A 23,290-nucleotide genomic window follows, 5' to 3' on the forward strand; every position below is an offset into this window, starting at 1 on the left:
GTACCAGAGGCCTGGAAGGTGAGAGACGCTCAGGACTCTGAAGGATGGGCCTTAGATGAAATGCCTAATACTAGGGAGAGGGAATGTTCAGAGTCCATCTCCAGTAGAGAGACAGGGCATCAAGTGGAGGGATAGGGTTGTCATCCAACAGTCAAAACTCTGACCTACAATTGTTCCTGTCTATAAGAACTGCAGGGACAAAAATGGAGAAGAGATTGGGGGAAAGGAGATCCAGTGTCTGGCCCAAATTGGGATCCAGCTCAAGCGGAGGTTCCAGGGCCTGACACTATTACTGATGATATGGTGCTTGCAGACAGGAGCCTAGCATGGTTGCCCTCTGATAGGCTCAACAAACAGCTGAAAGTGTAAGATGCAACAGAATACACCAGCTGATATGAGGCCCCTGACACATATTCAGCAGAGGACTGCCTGGTCTGGCCTCAGTGAGAGAAGAAGCACCTAATCCTCAAGAGACTTGAGGCCCCAGGGAGTGGGGAGGTCTGGTAGGGTGAGTCTGGAGGATGAGGACATCCTCTTGGAGATGGGGGAGGAGGAATGGGATGATGAGCAGTCAGAGGGAGGACTGAGAGGGGGATAATGACTGGACTGTAAAAAAAGATTAAAGAATAATAATAAATATTAATTAATTATTATTATTAATGAATTGTCACACTGAAAATGTATATGCCTAATATCCAAACCCAAATAATCTGCAGAAATAAAATTAAGACATTACTTAAATAGCACAATATAGCAAGAAGAAGAAGAAGGAGGAGGAGGAGGAGGAGAAGGAGGAGAAGCAGGAGGAGGAGGAGGAAGAGGGAAAGGGGAAGGGGAAGGAGAAGAAGAAGGAGAGGGAGAAGTTGTTGTCACTCAGGTCTTATTTTTTAGAAAGATACGACCTGTAATGTAGACACTTTTTAATATCAACCCAATTGCATTTCTAAAATTAGCCACTATTAATGTTGCTTGGAGATACCAAGTGAGAATAAGCAGAAGATCTTGACTACTGTCTTGGCAAAAATTTCATCAGAAACAATTATCAGTCTTTTGGGTACATGAGAGGTCAAAGCATTACCAGATCCTATATCTGAAAACCTATTTAAACAACAGTTTGGAATCAAGGGAGAATAAATCCAGAGAGTTTGTGAGCCAATTATTAGAGATATAGTAAAAATATTTCTTTAAGAGATACTACTTGAACTTGGTGAGTTTCTACAGAGGTAAATTAAAGGAAAACTTGAGTTAGGACTGAAAGATATTCTCTTTGCATAATATTCATGGGCTACTAAGAACCAAAACAAGTGTCCGAAGAGGTACAGAAAACCAAGTCTAATCAAGTTATTCTATGCACATACACATCTCATAGTGGAACACACAAATGCTTTCTTTTTTGAGATTTTGGCTTTATTTTGGGCATAAATACATATGGCTGTAAATATATATCAAAGTGCATAGAAACTAAGCCCAAGAACCATCAAACTTTCCTGGCTAAAATAGCTTCTTTCAGAGTAAACTGTGACAATGAAAATAAGAAAAAACAAAGAAAGAAAGAAAATATCCACTCTAGAGAGACATCAGTTCACAGAGTCTACTGAAAGCAGTGCTGTGTGTATCCAGAGGGAAAGAAACAATGACTGCATTAAATCTACAAACAGAGACATCTCTGCACTCAACTATACCCAGGTTGGTGAAAACTACATTGTTTCTTTACAATTTTTAAACAGATTCCATTGATTTTGACAATTTGTTCTCACTGAAGCAGACTTTATAATCTTATGGTACACTCAAAGTGATTTGCTATAACAATAAATGAGTGAAACACAATAGCATTAAATAATCTGTGGGAAATACAAGTCAGGTTTTATCTCAAATGATTGAAATCACTTTAAAAGTGCTGTGGCCAGTAGTCTCACTAAATAGAGATTCTGAAGTCTTGTAACAATTTGAAAGTTTTCACCATTTCCTATTTCAATGCTGCTACTTTCTTTCTTCACTTTTATTGTAACTGAGGGGTCTTGATGCTGACATCTCTATCCCAAATTTAGATATTACGGGAAAGAAATTATATGGCTTGTGGTTTTGTTTTTGTTTTTTTTTTTGGAAGATGTTGTGGAAAGGTGCAAAAACGGGAAGAGAAAGAATAAATTCTCTCCACCTTTGTAAGACCACTGACATGCCAGTAAAAGTCACAGTTACAGGAATTGAGAGAAAATATTCCTTATAGCATCAATCAACATTTCTACCAGTTGTTTACTTCAATTGAATGTAACAAAAACAGAAAGTATTTTATTTTAGGTGTCCTCTCCTCATGTAGATTCATTTACAGACAGTTGAAAACAGGAGAATTTTACCCAACCTTGAACATGATCCTAAATGAAGAAATAGTTCAACATTTAGAAAAAAATTGTAAAATTCTGTGAGGACTAGAGTCACTTTGTAGCCTTTGCGTGTATGCATCCAACAATACAAAGAAATAAAAGGATCATGAAAGAAGGAACCATGAGATGTCTGGCACAAAAGCTGCTGTTCTAGAATTAATTATACACAATGAGCTATAAAAACAAATGTTCTTTTGTTATCCAGAATAACTCTGTAATTTTGTCTCTGTCCCTGAGTTCATGTGTAGCATATGATACAGAGAAATGATATATATATAACACAGGACCTTTACATTGAGCAATGCTTCAGGCTTTAGTTCTTTAGTGTCCCATTGACTTTCATGAACACTGATTTCATAGGCATTTAACATTCACAATCATGCACAACTGCAATTTCAAATAAGTTGAGATTCATATTTGTCCTACAAGAACAAAACACAACAGCAAAAGAAAGCCCTGTTTGGGATTATTCAATAAATTTAACTTTAAAAAAATAGCAGTTAATCATCAGTCAATGAACATAAAAGACTTTGGTTGGTTGAAGTATTACAATAAAGTCTTAGTAGTAAGCCAACCTACTTCTCATCTTCAAAAATTAGCTATACAGTGATCTTAACTGAAGAAGTAAAAATTTATAGTTTTTTCATTATTGTTGTTTCAGCCATGCCAACAATGAGATGAAAAAGTATTTTAGCTTAGAGTTTAAAATATCACATGGGTATACTTTTTTGTATTTTTCAGATGACCATATGCACAGAGCCCGAACTAAATCAAGGAAAGGATGAGTAATGTCACAGAATTCATCCTCCTGGGCTTGACCCAAGACCCAGATCTGCAGAAGCTCTTATTTGTTGTGTGTTTAATTATCTATTTGATCACACTAGCAGGTAACACGCTTATCTCAGTCACCATCTTCATCAGCCCAGCCCTGGATACTCCCATGTACTTCTTCCTCTCCTACTTGTCCATCATAGATGGTTTCTACTCTTCTTCCATAGCACCCAAAATGATCTATGACCTAATCTCTGAGAAGAGCACCATATCCTTCAATGGCTGCATGACTCAGCTTTTTGCTGAGCATTTTTTTGCTGCTGGTGAAATCATCTTGTTAATTGCCATGGCCTATGATCGCTATGTAGCCATCTGCAAGCCCTTGCACTACACAACCATCATGAGCAGACCTGTGTGTGTATTCCTGGTGGGGGCTGCTGTAATCTTAGGATTCATCCATGGAGGGATACAGATTTTGTTCATGGCTCAGTTACCCTTCTGTGGCCCAAATATCATTGATCACTTTATGTGTGATTTAATACCACTCCTGGAGTTGGCCTGCACTGACACTCACACTCTGGGGCCCCTGATCGCTGCTAATAGTGGGTCACTATGTTTACTCATTTTCTCAATGCTGGTTGCTTCCTATGTGGTCATCCTTTACTCCCTAAGGAATCACAGTTCAGAAGGACGTCACAAAGCCCTGTCTACTTGTGCCTCTCATGTCACTGTTGTTGTCTTATTCTTTGTACCTTGTTCTTACCTATACCTTAGGCCCATGACCTCTTTCCCCACTGACAAAGCTGTAACTGTGTTTTGTACCCTAGTGACACCTATGTTGAACCCTTTAATCTATACTCTCAGAAATGAGGAGGTCAAAAGGGTGATGAAGAAGCTCTGGGGTCAATTGGGGAAAGCTGGTGATATGTAAACCTGGTGACTTGTATCTCTAGAAACAATGTCTAATGCTATTCCATAGACATTTGTTCTCCTTAATAGTTCAAATGATGATGATGGTGGTGGTGGTTGTGGTGGTGGTGGTGGTAGTGGTGATAGAGATGGTGGTGGTGATGGTGGTGTTAATAATGAATTATGTCTTATCACTACTACATTCTCATTGAATAAGAATTATATGTTTAAATTGAGTACATTGTGAATCCATGCAGATATGATCAAATCATAGTGAAAAATGTTTGATAAGTACTGGCCCCCAAGGTCTGGTTGCTCCCAGAAATGAGTGAATCTCCATGTACAATGGTCCTTAATTTAAAAATATTGATTAAATAAAAAATGCCAATAGCCAATAGCTAGGCAGAAGAGACATAGGCAGGGTTTGGAGTTTCTGGGCATGAGGTCTGAGTGACCACTCAAGATTGAGGAGACTGAAGAGTCAGAGAGAGAAGAAGATGCCTTAGGGCAAGAATCTCAAAATTATGGTAAGGCTCGGCCAGATGGAGTTAAGAACAGCCCAGATAGAACAGTAAGTAATAAGTAAGTAAGATAGAATAGTAAGTAATAACTCAGAATTATCTATAGGATAGTAGATTCTAATATCATAGAGGGTACATACTGCCCAGCTTTAGTGCTGATAAAAGTTTATCATAAATTAAAGGTCACATGTGTCTTTTATCTTGAATGTCATAATCAAAGGTGGGGAGGAAGTCCCTAGTTGGGATTAAATATTTCCAGCAACAATATCCCATTAGACGTTTATTGTTTCTTTGTTTCTTTTTAAAACCTTTAAACTTTTTTCTAGTTCCTTATAAAATACATAATAAATTGCTGTTAACCATGTTCATCCCAGTGTTTAATATGTATTCTTCTGAGGTACCTCTATTTTAATTCCTGTTCTCCAACCTCAAAATATTCTCCTCTTTCCAGTCTCTTCCCCCAGCCTCTATGACCACTCTTCTATTCTCAGTTTCAATAAAATAAAGTTTCTTGGCTTTACATTTGAGTGACAGCATGCAGTATTTGCATTGCTGCCCCTGGTATTTCCCTTACTTCCCTCCAGTTCCATGCAGGGTGCTACAAACTATAAAAGACTATTCTTTTTTATAACTGAATATCATACTATCAGTGTACACATCATAGTTTTTTTATTATTTTGAGAATTTCTTATTTGAATACTGTATTTTTATTAACTCCACCTCTTTCTATTCTCCATCCAACTATGTATATAGTTTTTTCTATAATGTATGTGTGTTGTATGTGTGTGTGTGTGCGTGTGTGTGCGTGTATGTGTGCATGCTCATAAGTGTTACTCATAAGAATATGTGTTTAGAGATGACTACTATTAGGTATTAGATAATCTATTAGGAAAGTCATCCCTAAAAAAGACTAATTCTCACTCTCTCAGGAATTATTGTTTGCCCATAATTCTTCATCTAGGGATGTATCCGGTCTTGAGAAATTTCTCCCATCAATATTGTTGTGTCAACTGGTGTCCTCATTATGCTAAATCAATATAGTTTCTAACTTTGTTCCAGATAATTTTCTTTATACTCACAAATAAGTATGACTCTTACTTCCCATCAAAGAAATTTCTTTTTGCAGCAGATGTAAACTACTACAGAGATCTACAACTAGTCAAAATGCAGAGAATAAGTGGTCATGGATAACCTGCCAAATATTACATCTCAAGTGCAGTCTCTGAAGCTCAGGGAACACTGCAGAAGAGGGACAGGAACATTGTAAGGGCAGGGGTTTAGGATGCCTGTTGTGAAGTAATGATTACTAACCATGGCAGGGATACCACGCCCATGAAAACACAGAAATATGGTTGCTGAAGTCTAGAGACAAGTTTAGAAGTTAGGTTTCTTTAAAAAGACAGAAGAAATATTATGAGAACGAACTTTCATTTAAATCCCAGGTGTAGGGCTGTGTGGCTGCTTAGGGCTGTCCACAGCAGCTGAGCATGATTTGCCTCATACTGTAGCAGAACTTTGACTTTGCCAGATACAGATAATTTCAGCAATTATGTGATATTTGGAGTTCTGGGAACTTTGCAGAGAGTACATATATGCTAGAACCCCAATAGGCAGTCAGTAGTTGTTGGTCAGTTAAGAAGGTTGTTTGTGGTTGTTAGTAGCCATGGTCAAAGAAGAAACAAGAGGAAAGAAATTAGATTCAGGAATTTGTCCTAACTCCTCACTCTCCACAGTCCTTATTTCTCTCCTCTCTAGTATTAGGGGGTATGCTGGGGGTGGGGTGGATGTGGGGTAAAGTATGGAAAAAAGAAATCCACACAAAGTGGCAAAGACCAACTACACTGAATCATACTACATTTTCTTAATTCATTCTTCCTTCACTAGCAGAAATATCAATTCACATTAAGAGTACATATAATGGACTGGACTCACATTAAGACTCAGAAGAAACAGCAACAGCCTACAGTGTTTTAGAAGCCCTACAATACTCAATTTCTATAAAATAAGAAAAATGAATATAATCTAAATCCCACTTAAACAATACTCATCATTATACCAAGGCATTCATAAACATAAACTTTAATATTTTTTAGGAAAATACTTATACAGAGAAAAGAAACAAGAGTTCACATGGTTCTATTGTTGTAGGTGTGAAATAGATTAACACTAAAATATTTGTTACTTTTCATGCTCAACCCTACAGGTTGTATTATAAATGAAGTTATATTTTAAAAGAAACAAAGACAAGTACATATGAAATTAGTATAGAAGGTTGAATGTCTTCAAGAAAATGCTCACCAAATATGGTTTCTATCTTCCTAAGTTAGAGAGGTTATCAAATATATTAAATCTACTAATATAGTAGAAAGCTTTTCACTTAGCACACAGAGAGTGGGAGGGAAGGAGAGAGAGAGAGAGAGAGAGAGAGAGAGGGAACAACACATAACCCCCCCCTCTCTCACACACACACACACAACCCATCCCTTTCAGAAGTTCTTTTACGTTATATCTTCAAGTATGAAACTACCTGCTTAAAATAATTCAGGCTGGGGAGATGGCTTTCTGTGCAAAGCGGCAGCCATGAGAACCTGAGTTTGGATCCTCAATTCTCATAAAAACCAAGCATGGCAGGCAGCATGTGTAACAGCAATGTTGGAGGAAGGATTCAGGTGGATTCCAGGTCTTATGAGGTAATACTCTTTCTAAGCAGTGAACTCTAGGATCAGTGAGAGACCCTGTCTCATAAAGTAAGGTGGAAAATTTTTAAGTCAACCAACAGTGATATGTATACACACACACACACAGACACACACACACACACCAAAACACTTAAAAACTAAATAAAAGTAAAACTTTTTAAAAGCACTGAGGAAATTGGCTTGAGTAAAGAAAATATGATTGATAAAGTCTGGAACAAATAGGCTTGCTGTGTCATCTTATCTCTGACATTGATTAGCACTGTGAATCCATGCCAGCTGCTTCACTCTGTACCTGATTCGTCAGTAAAGAGTAGAATTACATATTTTTAAAATAGCAAGACATAAATTATTTACACTAACGTGGTGCAGTAGTTGAAAGATTATGAAAGTTGCTAACTCTGGATAAGCTTTAGGGATGTTACTGGAGAGAAATGGATTCTGGGGCTGTCATTCCTAATAGAATGTTCATAGCATACAACCACTGTCCTACAGTAGCCATGACTGCAGGAGGTGTATTGGTTTTGATTTGTTTTATTTAGTGCTTTCTCTATATTTAATTCAGGTTCCATATTAAATATTAGCCACATAAAATGAGTTTTGAAGAATTCCTTTGTCTCAATTTTGTAGAATTTAAGAAGTGCTATAAGTCTTTTTGTAAGATTTTTGAGAACTTGAGAATATCATCCTGAGAGAGATAACCCCTTCCCAAAAGGACATTCATGGTGTGTACTCATTTACAAGTGGATACTAGCCATAAAATACAGGTACCATGAAACACTCCAGAGATTCAAAGAAAGTAAACAGGGAGGAAGGTGGAAGCGAGTAAGCATGAATCTCACTTAGAAGGGGGAACAAAATAGTCATGAGAGGGAATGGAGAAGGGAACTGGAAGGGAGGGGGATGAGTAAATAGGATGTTCACTATCAGGTATGGGGAAGGATAAACAAGATGGCTAGATGCACATGAAAATGAATGAAAATCTGCAACTGACAGAGGTGAGGAGGTAGGGGAGATCTCTAAGACTAGAAAAAGACCTCAAATAAGTGAGGTGCCAGAATCAGTGGGGCTGATCTTAGCTGTGACTCACTACATTGGAGTTACAGAACCTAAAGAGGCCACCTCCTGTAGCCAGGCAGGAACCTCAGTGGGGCAATAGAGGCACGACCCACTCACAATACTTTAAACCTAATTTTATCCTGTCTACAAGTAACACAGGCATGGGGGAGAGCAGAGACTGAGGGAATGGCCAACTAATAACCACCCTATCTACAGACCTATCCCATGGGCAAGCACCAATGTCTAATTCTATTAATGATACTGTATGCTTGCAGACAGAAGCGTGTTGTTCTCTGAGAGGCTCCGCTCAACAGCTGACTCTGACAAATACAGACACCGACAGCCAAAGTGTGGATTGAACTTGGACTCTTATGGAAGTATAGAAGGAGGGATTGTAGGTCTCAAAAGGAACAGACACTCCACAGGAAGACCAACAGTGGGCCACAGTGAATGAAGAAGTACCTAGCCTCAAAGAACCTTGAAGTGCCAGAATTGGAGGATACCCAGAGGGGCCCCTACCCACTCAAAGGGGGTGAGGAATGGGGGAAGAATATCAGGGTGGGTGATCAGGACCTGGTCAGTGAGAGGGATGTAAAGTGAGTAAGTACAATAAGTAAATAAAAATTAAATTAAAAAAAGATTATGAGAGAATCAATAATTGAAGCCATCTAGGTCAGGAATTTTCTTTCATGATGACCTGCTTCAGACTCAAAAAGGAATTGAATTTAAGCACATGCTCCTACATAAATGAGCTAAAGTCAATACTCTAAGTCAAACAGGGCATATATAAAGAAGACCTGTATATGATGCTCAGTGGAAAATTTCTTTTTTTATTGGTTATTTTACTTATTTACATTTCAACTGTTATTCTCCTTCCCAGTTTCCCCTCCAAAACCCCTATCCCATACCCCCTTCCTTCTGCTTCTATGAGGGTGCTCTTCCACTCACTCCCACCTTACCGCCCTAGAATTCCCCTATGTTGAGTCATCGAGCCTCCACAAGACCAAGGACCTCCCCTCCCATTGTTAACAAATAAGGCAATCCTCTGCCGAGGATCCCTCCATGTGTACTCTTTGGTTGGTGGTTTAGTTCCTGAGAGCTCTGGGAGGTCTGGTTGGTTGATATTGTTGTTCTTCCTCTCTGGTTGCAAACCCTTTCAGCTCCTTCAGCCCTTCACCCTAATTCCTTCATTGGGGTCCTTGTGCTCAGTCTGATGATTGGCTTCAAGCATCCCCATCTGTATTGGTCATGCTCTGGCAGAACCTCTCAGGGGAGAGCTACACCAAGCTCCTGTCAGCAAGTAACTCCTCCTAGCATCAGCAATAGTGTCTGGGTTTGCTGTCTGCAGATAGGATGGATTGCCAGGTAGGGCAGTCTCTGGATGGCCTCTCCTTCAGTCCCTGCTCCACTTTTTGTCCCCAAATTTCCTTTAAACAGGAGAAATTCTGGGTTAATATTTTTGAGATAGATGGGTAAAATTCTTGCCTGGTAGGTACATGAATCTGAATTCAATCCACAACCAAATTTCATTTCGAAAACTATCCACTGCTAATGATGTTTGTAGGTACCAAGTGGGATTAAGCAAAGGGCCGTGACAAAGGTTCCAAAAGAGATGATTACCATTCCTCTGGGTATCTGCAAAGCTAAAACATGACCAGACCTTCCAGACTGTGAAAATCCATTTAAATATTTCTCTACCATTAAGAAGAAACAGAAGAATCCAAATAAAGGGTTAATGTGTCAATCAATACCTGAATACATGAATCAAGATGATGAAGATTTGTCTGAGAGAAACTACTCTTAACGTTTGTAGATTTCTAAGGAGAAGGAGTTAAAAAGGAGCTAGAGTTGAGGGATAATAGAAATCCTATTTCTACATTATTCACAGACTCTTAGGAAGGAAAGAAAAATGTCCAAAGCATAAGGGGGGAAAATCTAACCAATTTAATTTTATCTCTTATACATACTATAGTTGAATATACTATTGTTTTCTGATTTGAGTAATTAGGCTTTACTCTTTGTGTTATTATCTGTTAATGTGGTATAGGAATTAAAACATAGAAATATCAATGTTTCTAATTGGAATATTTTATTTTTGTAATAAATGCTGGCAATATAACCAAAAATAAAAACTAAAAATGCCTAAATTAGAGAATTGTCTTAGAAAAATAATAACTCCAGTGTTAGCCTGTAGAGTCGACTGAACACTATACTGGATATTCTCAGAGGGGAAAAAAACTGCAATCAATCAACAAAGAAATCCACAACTAACTACAACCCGGTAGGTGACTGATAAATCTTTTCTCCCCAAATTTAAGCAGATTAATTGATTTAGCCAGTTTATTGTCACTAAAGTAGAATTTGCAGTTATATGCTTGAAATGAAGTTTTATGTTTTTCTGTGAATATAAATTTAGACACAAAAGCATAAAAATATCCATAGAAAATGTCTGACAGTAATTTTACTTAATAAAGCTCTGCTTAAAATGATTGAAATTACTTCTAAAATATACATTGGTTTATGGCTATGTCTCACTAAATACCTTAATTCTCGATGCTTCTTTGTAATGACTTAAAGTTTGTCCCCTACTCATGATTTTAACACTGTCCATTTGCAGTTAGAATTTGTGAGTAAATTTACTGAGAATGATTAACTACATCACCCCCTTCTATAGAAGCAATAAGCAGAGTAGAGTCACTCTGGGACTAAGCCAAATTGAAGACCTAGTGCTTCTTCACAATTCCTCTGATTCTCACTCTTAAAAGGCCTGCAATTTACTCGAATACTTTTTAACTGCAGTACACTGACAGAATTTTTGGTATGATTTTTGAGTAGATATTATGCATAAAGATAAAGAAAAAGGGGTTAGATACTCACCACTCACTAGTAACAGCCTTAATTCATACTCGGAAAATCTACATCTAGTTCATTTCAAAGAATATATTGTACTGTCATTAATATTTCTTCACCTTCATAATGAAACTATAAATTCATCTGAATTTGATTGAATTTTCTATTAAAAGGAAAAGTGTGGCATCTTAGGTAACCCTGTCATTTGTGTCTTCTCAACAAGAAATTTGAGGTAACAACACATCTAGTTTAATTCTAGTTATAAAATGTGATTATAGAGGAAAAATTTACTCAATTCTAAGAATGATTATTCTTATGATCAAAGTCCAACCACAAGAAAAATTTATTCCTGAAACACTGGGGTGTTTTATGGAGAGTTTATGAAGAATTGGAGGTCACAACGTTTAGGTGATTTACTTTAAGCAACATTTGCCTTTGTAGTGTGTGTAAGCTCCATTTTTTCATTCAATCCTGAATTTTTATCAAAAAAAGTCTATGTAAATACACAAACAGAAGTTCAAACTAATTGATATTAATGGTATCTCCCCTCCAAAAACACCATGAAATGTCAGGGCCTGGTTAGAAGACAATTTGGAAGTTATCTATACTATCCATTATAATGACATTTTGATTTCTTGTATTATTTGTAAGGTTCTGTCACTATCCCATGAAAATCCATTAGGAATAATCCAACCTATCCAGTCCAGTTTTTATAACTGCATGAGATATGCTGACGTCTATAGAGGTAAGCAGAAGTGCAGCTACACTGTCATCAGTGTCCAGAACTATTAAGATGATAGAGTACTTCACAGTTTCACTTCAAATATCATCACTGAGACACCCTTTGGTTTCTTTTCAGATGACCATATGCACAGAGACCATACTAAATTGATGGAAAGGATGAACAATGTCACAGAATTCATCCTCCTGGGCTTGACACAAGACCCAGATCTTCAGAAACTCTTATTTATTGTATGCTTAATTATCTATTTGATCACATTGGCAGGTAACATGCTCATCTCAGTCACCATCTTCATCAGCCCAGCCCTGGATACTCCCATGTACTTCTTCCTCTCCTACTTGTCCATCATAGATGGTTTCTACTCTTCTTCCATAGCACCCAAAATGATCTACGACCTAATCTCTGAGAAGAGCACCATATCCTTCAATGGCTGCATGACTCAGCTTTTTGTTGAGCATTTTTTTGCTGCAGCTGAAATCATCTTGCTGATATCCATGGCCTATGATCGCTATGTAGCCATTTGCAAGCCTTTGCACTACGTGACCATCATGAACCGACATGTATGTATTTTCTTAGTGGTAGCAGCTGGAATTGTGGGGTTTGTTCATGGAATGATACAGACTATATTTATAGCCCATTTACCCTTCTGTGGCCCCAATACCATCAATCACTTTATATGTGATTTAATACCACTCCTGGAATTAGCCTGCACTGACATTCACATTCTGGGGCCACTGATTGCAGCCAATAGTGGGTCAATGTGTTTACTCATTTTCTCTATGCTAGTTGCTTCCTATGTGGTCATCCTTCGCTCCCTAAGGAATCACAGTTCAGAAGGGTGTCGCAAAGCCCTATCTACCTGTGCCTCTCATGTCACTGTTGTTGTCTTATTCTTTGTACCTTGCTCATACCTGTATGTGAGACCATTGATCTCCTTCCATATTGACAAAGTTGTGAGTGTGTTTTACACTCTAGTGACACCTCTGTTGAACCCTTTAATCTATACCCTCAGAAATGAGGAGGTCAAAAATGTTATGAAAAAGCTCCTGGGTCAAATCAGGTCAAACACTGGCTAAATAAAGCCAGTCATTTTCTATAGTAAGGCAAGAAATATCTAGTGATATTTCATACAAAGTTTTTTATCTAAGTGGTTTAAATTGATATAGTCAGTTATCCTTTACATCAGAATTAGAATGTGGGTGATTTGTATTAATGCAGTGGGAACAGTGTAATTACACATGTAGAATATGGCCCTATCAAAATGATAAAAGGTTATATGACATTAAAATCATATTAATTCTTTATATTTAAAATCTTTCAATTCTTTTCCAATTTTTATGGTATATAGAATTTTTTTGTGAACTATGGTCACCCTAGTCTGCTTCAAAGTTATTTCCTCTATTGAACCATATCTTAGAATTGTTACCGCTACTTCACTTTGTTCCTTCCCTTTCTTACCCTTCTAGCCTGTAATGATCTTTGCTTTGTTTTCTACTTCAGTGAGACAAAGACAAGTGCTGAGTGGGATGTTGTTTGGTTTTTTTTTTTTTTTCAAAAAAAACAGAAAATAAAACAATATGAGAGGTATAACTCTCCTGGGCATTTCCTCAAAGGTACTAACCTATAACAGAGATATCTGTACTTCTGTGTTAGTTGTTGTGTTCTACATACTAGCTAAGAAATGGAATTTACCAATGGTACACTGTAACTGATGAATGAATAAAGAAAATATCATAATATACATAATGAAATTTTATTCCACACAAAAAAATGAAAATAAATAATTTTCATATAAGTGATTGAATCTAAAAATATTATGTTGAACGAGATAATCCAGGTCTAAAGTGACAAATGCTGTATGTTCTCTTTCACGTGTGAATCTAACTTGAACTTTTATATTTCTATAGTTAAGTTAAAATCTGTATTAGAGCTCAGAATGCAAGAAAAAAAAACAAGGTATGAAAAAGGAAGAGGATTGAAGGGGAGGAGTAGAAGAATACATTTGATGTTAAAGTTGGGATGCAAATACTAGGGGTTGAAATATTTAAGTGGGGGTTAGGGGAAGGATGTTGGACAGAAGGAGCGGACAGCAGGGGGATAGACAAAAACTAAGGATGTATGAAAACCATATGGAAACCTACAATTTTAAAACCTAACTGAATAACTAAAAGGATAGGACCTGAGTCAAAGCCAGTATTGGTTGATCTTTCTGCTTGGTTTTCCTTTTGTTTGTTTTTAATTATGTATTATATTTTTTGAGATTATAATGTAGTTACATCATTTATCCCTCCCTTTTTCCCTCCAAATGCTCCTGTATAATGCTTCTTGCTCTCTTTCAAAATCATGGCTCCTTTTCTGTCAATAATTGTTACATATATGATATACATACGCATACACACACACACACATATTCAGAGCCAACATGATCAGGGAGTTTTCTCTAAGACTGTGTGTCCTAATATTGTCCAATGCTATGCACATAAAGTCTCACTAACATGACTGCCTACATATCACCTGAACCAGGATAATAACAATAGACATGCTAATGTGGACACTGGAAAGGCATAGAGGACTCAACCCCACACAAAGAACCATAGACAACTAAGGAATGCTGAGAGGAGGAGAAATAGTCTTCTCCAGGGAAGATCACACCAATACCAAAATAGTCATTGGTAAACACATACATACAAGTGATATAGTTTTGAAAAAGAGTTTAGCAAGTGGAGTTTAACATGATGATCTTAGAAGCTGTGGTTTAATAAACAAAAATCAATCCCAGTATCTCCATCAACCCAGGGGAAAAATCAAATACTATTGTTATGCTAAAGGAATATAGCAATAACATGACTCCTAATGATATTCTGCCACACTCATAGATCTGTGCTCCACTCACCCATCATAAGAGAAGCCTCTTCCTGCAATAGTTGAAAACTAACACAGAGACCCACAACTGTAGAACATATCGAGAATAAGAAATCTTGGAACACCTAATCCTAAATGGGATGCTTGCATTAAACCTTCACCTCTAAGGACTATGTCAAAGATAAAATAGAAAAACCGTAAGAGCCAGAGGGAATGGATGATTCAAAATTAAGCAGTATCTTCCAGACACAATAAGACTGATTCACATATGAAGGAAGAGGAAGAGGAAGAGCTAGGGAGAGCAGAGATATAGGAGCGATGGGAAGCCACGCAGGTATGGAGAGCAGCAGGTAACTTTTATTTAGGTTAGCTAATTGGGAAACAACTCTCTTTGTATGGGCATATTGTTATTGAGCATTACCAAACATATAAAGCCTTTGATTAGTCTTTAAGCATTAGAGTCTCATTTTCTTACTGGGCCCTGCATGGATGGTGGGATGGTCTGGGCAATGCCTAGCCTTGTGGAGACAGCGTGGAAGATTGGCAGAGCCATCTCCCATGCTGGAGTCTCATGGGTGGCAGGGCTGGTGTTTTTGGCTGGCCATTTCTAGCTGTGGTGCACGTGGCCTCTGGCCGAGAAACATGGCGGCTGAGCTAGGCAGAGCCACTGCAGCTTGGATAGTCGGTTTGACCAGCAGCCATTTTTAAATAATTACTACAACATGTATATATCATATATGTGTGTGTGTGTGTGTGTGTGTGTGTGTGTGTAATAACTATAGATGATGTCATGAATTTAAAAAAGAACATAGGTCATATGGTAAGAGGAAGGGCATGAAAATGATGGAGATACAGTACTTTTATGTATGAAATTCCCAAAAATGCAAATTAAAAAATTTCTTTAAAGAGTGAGATGATGTTAATAGTGATGATCATTATTATAATGGTGTAAAGGAGATGCCATATTCATAAAATGCCAATTCATGCTAATTACAGATACATTAATTCATGATGTTATTTTTGTGATATAAAATTAATTAAATTTTAACTAGAGTTGGCTTTAGAGATGTTTAGCTAAAGTTGGGCTTATATAGAACTCAAGTCAAAGTCTCTCTAACAGAAAGCCTTTCTGTTTATGAACCTCCACACTGATTATCCTGTATGTAAGCAAAATGAGCCTATTTCTTATGCTTATGTTCACTGTCTTTTTAATTGAAGAGAATTTTATTTTAGTTTAAAAGAAAAACCCCAGGGTTTTTCTATAAATGTTGGTAGCTGCTCAAACAGGGAAGATGAGAAGGAGAGGAAGCCATGACATTTGGATTAAGTCAGAAGGGAAACCAGCCACATGGTAGAGAGGGGAGCATTAGAGACAGAGTAAAGAAGCCCAGAATACCAGAAAGCACACCTACTCTGCCCAGTGTACAAAGGAAGACAGAAGAAAAGAATTAAAAATAAAGTAATAAGTAACGCCTCTCTGAAGACTCAGAATAGCATGCCAACCCAAGCAAATGTCACGGAGGCTCATAGTGACAGCCTTCAGCACAAAATGAAGAAGAGAAAGAGCAAGAGGAGCAGAAGCAGAAGGAAAAGGATGAGGAGAAGCAGAAGGGGAGGGGGAAGACAAGGGAAAGGAGGAACAAAAGAAGGGCCAACAGGAAGAGGAGGAGCAGAAGGAGGTGGAGGAAGAAAAATCCTCCAGTTAGTGGAAAAGATTCAAGAGGTGAAAAGAAAAACTGTTGGGTTTTTAAAATTTATTTATTTATTTACTTTAAACTCCAAATTTTATTCACTTCCAAGTCTACCCTCCAACTGTTCCACATCCCATACTTCCACCCCACCCCCTGTCTCCACAAGGATGCTCCCACCCTCTACCCCCAACTCCACCAGACCTCTAAACTCCCTGGGGCCTTCAGTCTCTTGAGGGTTAGGTTGCATCTTTTCTGACTAAATCCAGACCCAGCAGTCCTCTACTATATATGTGTTGAGGGCCTCATATCAGATGGTGTATGCTTCCTGGTTGGTGGTTCAGTGTTTGAGAGATCTCAGGGGTCCAGGTTAATTGAGACTGCTGATCCTCCTACAGTGTCACCCTCCTCCTCAGCTTATTCCAGCTTTTCCCTAATTGAAACACAGTGGTCAGCAGCTTCTATCCATTGGATGGGTGCAGATATCTGCATCTGACTTTTTCAGCTGCTTGCTAGATCTTTTAGAGGACAGGCATGATAGATCTTTTTGTGAGCACTCCATAGCCTCAGTTATAGTGTCAGGCCTTGGGACCTCCCTTGAGCTAGATCCCACTTTGGACCTGTAGGTGAACCTTCTTTTCCTGAGGTTTCTCTCCATTATCATGCCTGCAGTTCTTTCAGATAGGAACAATTATGGGTCAGAATTTTGACTGTGGGCTGGCAATCCCCTCCCTCACTTGATGCCGTCTTTCTGTTGGAGGTAGCCTCTATAACTTCACTCTCCCTACTATTGGGCATTTCATCTAGGGTCCTTCCCTTTGAGGCTTGAGAGTCTCTCACTCCTTCCCTTCTGCCTGGTCCTTTCTGCTGGGCAGACTGCTAGCTAGTCAGCTCCCCTGGAGACACAATATCCTAAGCCAGTCCATAAGATTCACTGCACTCAGGGGCAACTGACATCCCAGGAAACTGCTACAAACAAGGCAACTGATCAACTGACCACCAGCTCGTCTGCTCCACTGAAGACACCGAAGCTCTAAGACATCCCAAGAGTTTCATCTGTACACAGGGAAAACAGAAACCACCGTCCATACCTGCCCCTGTGGGAACCCATGGCAAGGCCTTACTCTTGGCAAGACCACTCATCCTTGGTCTCCTATCTACTGTTCTTTCTGCTTACCTTCCATGATTCACTTGTCAGTTCTCAGAACTTCAAACAAGGCCTCATAGCAACCCACCTTAGTAATCCTTCCTCTGGATTTTCAGATTTAGCCAACATCCTGCTAGATAGATGTTTTTAGAACTCCTGGTAATGGCAAGGCTTTGTGAGAACAACCTATTTAGACCTCACAGCTGCAGCTAGCTTCCTCCACCTGTAAAGCCCTCTTTCCTTTCCTACCCCTCCCCATATCCTGTTTTCAGAGTATATAACCTGTGTGAACAATAAGAATTTTGCCAGCACGATCAGACTTCTTGACTTGCTGTGCCTTTTTATTTTCTCACGCATCTCAGTCCTTTCCACAGGGTTTAAGGGTCCCACTTGATTATACAGCTGGCCTGGACAAGTGGTGCCCAACGTACGGCTATTGGCCATCCCCTGGGAGAGGACACACCAATGGTATCGGGGTGTAGGGGCCTGAAAATTAGGCTGTGGTAGGCTGAAAGCAAAATGAGCACAGTCATCAGGGTGCAAAGGAATGTTTAAAAAGCAATCTTTAAGGTAATAAACAGGGAGGAATAAGGGGTTGCCATCCCCCGTGTGCTGTAATGTACTTGGGGGGGGGTGGAGGCAGGGATGAACCCAATTGCCCCAGGGCTCATCTGAGAGTTGGGGGCCAGAGGATGCCCCCTGATCAAGTTTCCCGACTCACGGGAGGGAAGTAGATTTCCCTGCAGGTCAGTGTGAGAATGACACTCATAGCCCAATGGCACCCACGCTTACGACAGGGAGCAACAGTAGTGGGCTGTAAACGGCTAGTAAGAGGAGTGCCAGATGGAGGGGTGGATGGCAGGGGCCAAGGGGTCACAGCTGGTCTGGGATGAGGACATTCCCAAGCAAAGTGGGCAGGCTGGCCACAGCTGAAGCATGTCCTATAAGCCACTCTTGCATGCCTGCCCTCTGGAGGGCCAGTCATATCATATGGCTGAACAAAGGAGGACATAATCGGAAAGGGTACCCTTGCGATGATTTCTCAAGGCATCCTGACAAGCTAGGTTAGCATTTTCAAAGGCAAGTTGTTTAATAAAAGGGCTATTGTCTTCCTGAGGCCGGAGGAGGCAGTGAGCTGTCTCCTCCAAGCGGCTAACAAAACTACTATAAAGTTCCTCAGGACCCTGTCTGATCTTAGTCAGTGTTCCGAAGCAGTATTCTTAGGTGGGAGTTTCCTCCAAGATCCTACTGCTGCCTGGCGAACCTGAGTCAAGAGCCCAGGTGTATAACATCTCTAAGCATCGGGTGTATTGTAAGGTGGTTCGCCCATAAATTTAGCAGCTGTCCAATCACGGATATGGGGGTTTGGGGCGTTATGAAGGGCCAGGTTACAAGCCGCTTCTTGAAATTCAGCCTTCCATAATACATAATCTCCTCCCTCTAGTGCACCATGAGCCAGCTGAAAAAATTCACTTGGAGTTAACCAAGCCTCAGTAGAGGCCTCCAGTAAGGCTAAGGTAAAAGGGGCCGTTGAACCATGCTTAGAGATGGCTGATTTAAGTTTTTCAAGAACTGACAAATTAAGAGGAGTATACACAAGGGTATCTTGGTCTGGAGTCGGCCTCTTGGAGGCAGCTGCAGCCACAGAATCCCTGTCATCTTCATCCTCACTAATAGTCACATCAGGGTTAGGGTTACGAGGGTGAGAAGATGGCTTTTCACCTGTGTCTCGGGGAACAGATGCGCTGCTGCAAAGTGAAAGCAGAAAAGCTAGCGCAGTGTGAGGGGCCTTTTTTAATTTTCTTCTTAAGGGACTGGGGTGCATCATGAAAGGAATGTTGGCCTGAGGGGAGAGAGAGATCTAATTGTTTATCCAAGTCATAAAGAGTTTTTAAAAGTGAAAGTTGTTCCTGGGGATTACAGGCCAAATCTGTCAGGACACGCAAGTCGGCAGTAGCCGTGGAGCGTGCCTGCAGGAGGGGGGTGTTTGTTAGAAAAACTTGATCAAAAGGAGAAGACGGATAGGGTAGTGGGGGATAGAAAGGGGGTAGAAATTGATTAGAGAGTGGCTCATGATTTTTGGAAGTTGAAAGAGCCACAGTTTTCTTGAGCGGGGGCCAGTCTGGATTATGATATTGAGCAGCCTCCTCGTCAAGGGCAGCTAAGTCTCCCAGATCAAGAGGTTCCTCTCCACCTTCATCCTCAAGACCAATCAAAGAGAGATAAAGAGGAGTGGCTTTAATGATTTTAGTGGGCAAAGTTGAAGGTGCCTTTTGAGAAATTTCTACAAGCGGGGGACCCTCGGGACAGGAATTCTGAGAGGATGGTCGTGAACAAGGGGATTCAGAGGGAGGGCACAAACTCTGACGTAGGGCCCTCTCTCCCTTTTCAGTGACATTTTGAACATCAGGCCAATTATTGTGAGTCTTTAATAGGTCGAGATTCCAGTAACTAAAAGCTGTAACAGGGACCTTTTCTGGACCAAAGGTCTTATAATAATCTTGTAAACAATCACCAACTCTCTTCCACTTCTTCTCATTAATAGTTCCTTCTTGGGGAACCAGGGACAAAGGTAAACCAAAAAATCAAAAAATCTCTTTAAGTCTTTCTCTTCAACTCTGGCTCCCCGGGTCTCAAGGGAATCCTTAAGCCCTGAAATGAATAAATCTTGCTGAGAAATATTCTGTCCTATGTCTATATAATGCACCACCTGATTACTCACCAAATGCCCATCTCAGCGTTGGGGAACTCCCAGAGTCCTGAATGCTGGCTCCTCTGCCACTCGAAAGTGGGGTGGTGGTCCAGGGATCTTAGAGCCCCACGTTGGGCACTTGATAGATGTTTTTAGAACCCCTGGTAATGGCAAGGCTTTGTAAGAACAACCTAGTTAGACCCCACAGCTGCAGCTAGCTTCCTCCACTTGCAAAGCCCTCTTTCCTTTCCTACCCCTCCCCATATCCTGTTTTCAGAGTATATAACCTGTGTGAACAATAAAAATTTTGCCAGCATGATCAGACTTTTTTACTTGCTGTGCCTTCTAATTTTCTCATGCATCTCAGTCCTCTCCACAGAGTCTAAGGGTGCCATTTGATTGTGCAGCTGGCCTGGACATGCCCCCAAGAACATTTTCACACAGGACAACCTGACTGCTCCTCTGAAGATCCAACAATCTGAAGGCCTCCCAGCAGATCTACTGCAGCCAGAGCAACAGATCAGCAGCTTCTCTTCCACCCTCTGAAAAGCCCCCAGTTGCAAGGCCCCAGAGGTGGTCTGGTAAAACCAGGGCTGCCAACCTACCAGGCAGACTAAAGCAACCCAGGGTGAAAAGAATCAGAGTCCAGACAGACTCACCCAGACCAGCAAACACCAAGGATAACTAGATGGCGAAAGGCAAGCACAAGACCATAAGCAACAGAAGCCAATATATGTGAGCATTATATATATCAGAAGCCAGTTCTCCCACCACAGCAAGGCCTGAATATACCAACACATCTGAAAATGAAGAATCTGACCTATCACGTGAAGATAATAGAGTCCTTTAAGGAGGATATAAATAACTCACTGAAAGAAATACAGGAAAACACAAACAGGTGAAGGAATTGAATAAAGCAGTTCAAGACCTAAAAGTGGAAGTAGAAACAATAGAGAACACAAATAGAGGTAAACCTAAGAAAAACTGTTTTAAGTAGTTTTCCATGACCTTCATTTCCTTCATGCTGTCTCTTATATGTAGGTCTTTGGCATGCTTATATGTATGTATAAAGAGCTGACTTTAGTAAGTCTATGAAATTGGACAGGAGATCACAGGAGGACAACAGGGATGTTGAGGAAGGCTGGGGAGAGCAATATGGCAAAGGTGACCTGAAGGCAGAAAGTAGTCTGAAGGGTAGAAGGGTATGATGGAAGGCCCCTGTGTTAGGAGAATGAAAGGGGAGAATCACAGAAACAAACTGTGTTTAAAATCCCACAGTGGAAGCTCATATAGTATATGCTAACCTACGACCTCACATTTTCCTTCACAATAATGTTGTGGCATAAAAAAAGTTTCATAACCGTTGTCTTTTTATTGCCCAGTGTATTTTTCACAAAAATTAAATAAGCATCATTCTTCTTTTTGAAATTAATTTTTTATTGGATATTTTATTTACATTTCAGATGTTATTCCCTTTCTCCATTTTCTCCCCACCCAGAAGACTCCATCCCATTCCCCCTCCTCCTGCTTCTATAATGATGTACCTCCACCCACCCACACACTCCCACCTCCCTGCCCACAAATTTCCCAACACTGGGACATCCTGCCTTCACAGGACCAAGGACTTCCTGTCCCACCTTTGCCCAACAAGGCCATCCTCCCCTACAGAGCCATGGGTCCCTCCCTATGTGCTCCCAGGCTGGTGGTTTAGACCCTGGCAGGTCTGGTTGGTTAGTTTTGTTGCTCTCCCCATAGGGCCACAAACCCCTTAAGCTTCTTCAGTCTTCTAATAAGCATCGTTTTTATGAGTGATGTGTCTACTTTTATTTTTCCATTTTACTGATCATTTGTGAATATGAATCTGCATTGCAATAAAGTTGTAAAAAGTAAAAATATGTTCTGCTTTGATTTGTCAATTGAATAAAGAAAACACAGTTGTGAATGTTAGTGTATTCTTCTAATTCCTTTTGAAAATATAGCAACTGCCTTCACATGTACAAATACATATCACATGTACACAGAAATACTGTTCACTGATGGTAAATTTATATATTTGGGAGCTTTTATTTCTTTGTTAATTAATTTGCTCACTTCATTTTTTCTTTGGCTTTGTTCTTGGTTTTGCTTTGGCCCAAATCTGAGTGTGTATTCTATTGTGTGTATTCTATTCTCAAGATCTTCCTGCCTATACTCCCAAGTGCTGGAATTATAGTCATGTACCACCACAAATAGCAATTCATAAACATTTAAATGCTGTTTAACTCTATATTGTTTTCCAGACCAGTCTCTATTGGTGGATACAGATCTAATTTCGCTTTGTTCATCACTATATAATAATCCATCATATTGGCTATATGATACGGAAGAATAACCTACTTAATTATTTCTCTGTTTTATTTTTTATTATCAAAAATATTATGGTGAATAAACTTTACATGTTTCCATGAGACACTCATGAGAAGGTTTTCTAAAAATCTTTAAGAAAATCAAACATTTATTTTTTATTTTTAATACATAGAGCCCATAAAACTACTTCTCGTTCTTGCTATGTCACCAGCACTGTGAGAGGCAGGCCAGTTCTCATCTTTGAAAACACACCATCAAATGTTTTAGCCTTGAACTGAAGTTGCACATCTTATTGCAATGTGTGTTTATCATATGTGCACCTATGAACTACTAATGACTTCATTATTTGTCTCTGTATCTATTGGTTAATTAACTTTGCTTTTGTCTTTGTAGATGTGTTCCTTGTATTTCACTGTTTTTAAATACAAGATAGTCTGCAATTATCATTTCTGGGGACGTAACTGATTTTAAACCTGCCTATGACATCTTATCATTCAAAAGCACTTAATGATCATGTCATTTTCTCTTAATTCAATGAGCATACTCAGTATGAGCTTCCACTATGGGATTTCAAATACAGTTTGTTTCTGTGATTCTCCCCTTTCATTCTCCTAACACAGGGGCCT

The 23,290-nt window shown here is 39.5% G+C and overlaps 2 protein-coding genes across 2 annotated transcripts; both read left to right on the forward strand.

The window, feature by feature from the left end:
* Window positions 1-3,156: 3,156 nt before the first annotated feature.
* LOC114608518 (olfactory receptor 4C45-like) lies at window positions 3,157-4,083 on the forward strand. The gene has a single exon (XM_028752480.1). It carries the CDS (start codon window positions 3,163-3,165, stop codon window positions 4,081-4,083), a length of 921 nt encoding a protein of 306 aa, XP_028608313.1. The 5' UTR covers window positions 3,157-3,162.
* A 7,989-nt stretch (window positions 4,084-12,072) lies between these two features.
* Window positions 12,073-13,005, forward strand: LOC114608481 (olfactory receptor 4C45-like). Its single transcript, XM_028752445.1, has one exon. The coding sequence runs from the start codon at window positions 12,079-12,081 to the stop codon at window positions 13,003-13,005; it is 927 nt and encodes a 308-aa protein (XP_028608278.1). The 5' UTR covers window positions 12,073-12,078.
* Window positions 13,006-23,290: the final 10,285 nt, after the last annotated feature.

The sequence above is a fragment of the Grammomys surdaster genome, unplaced genomic scaffold (genome assembly GCF_004785775.1).
Source record: "Grammomys surdaster isolate TR1022 unplaced genomic scaffold, NIH_TR_1.0 125919, whole genome shotgun sequence".
Taxonomy (NCBI): Eukaryota; Metazoa; Chordata; class Mammalia; order Rodentia; family Muridae; genus Grammomys; species Grammomys surdaster.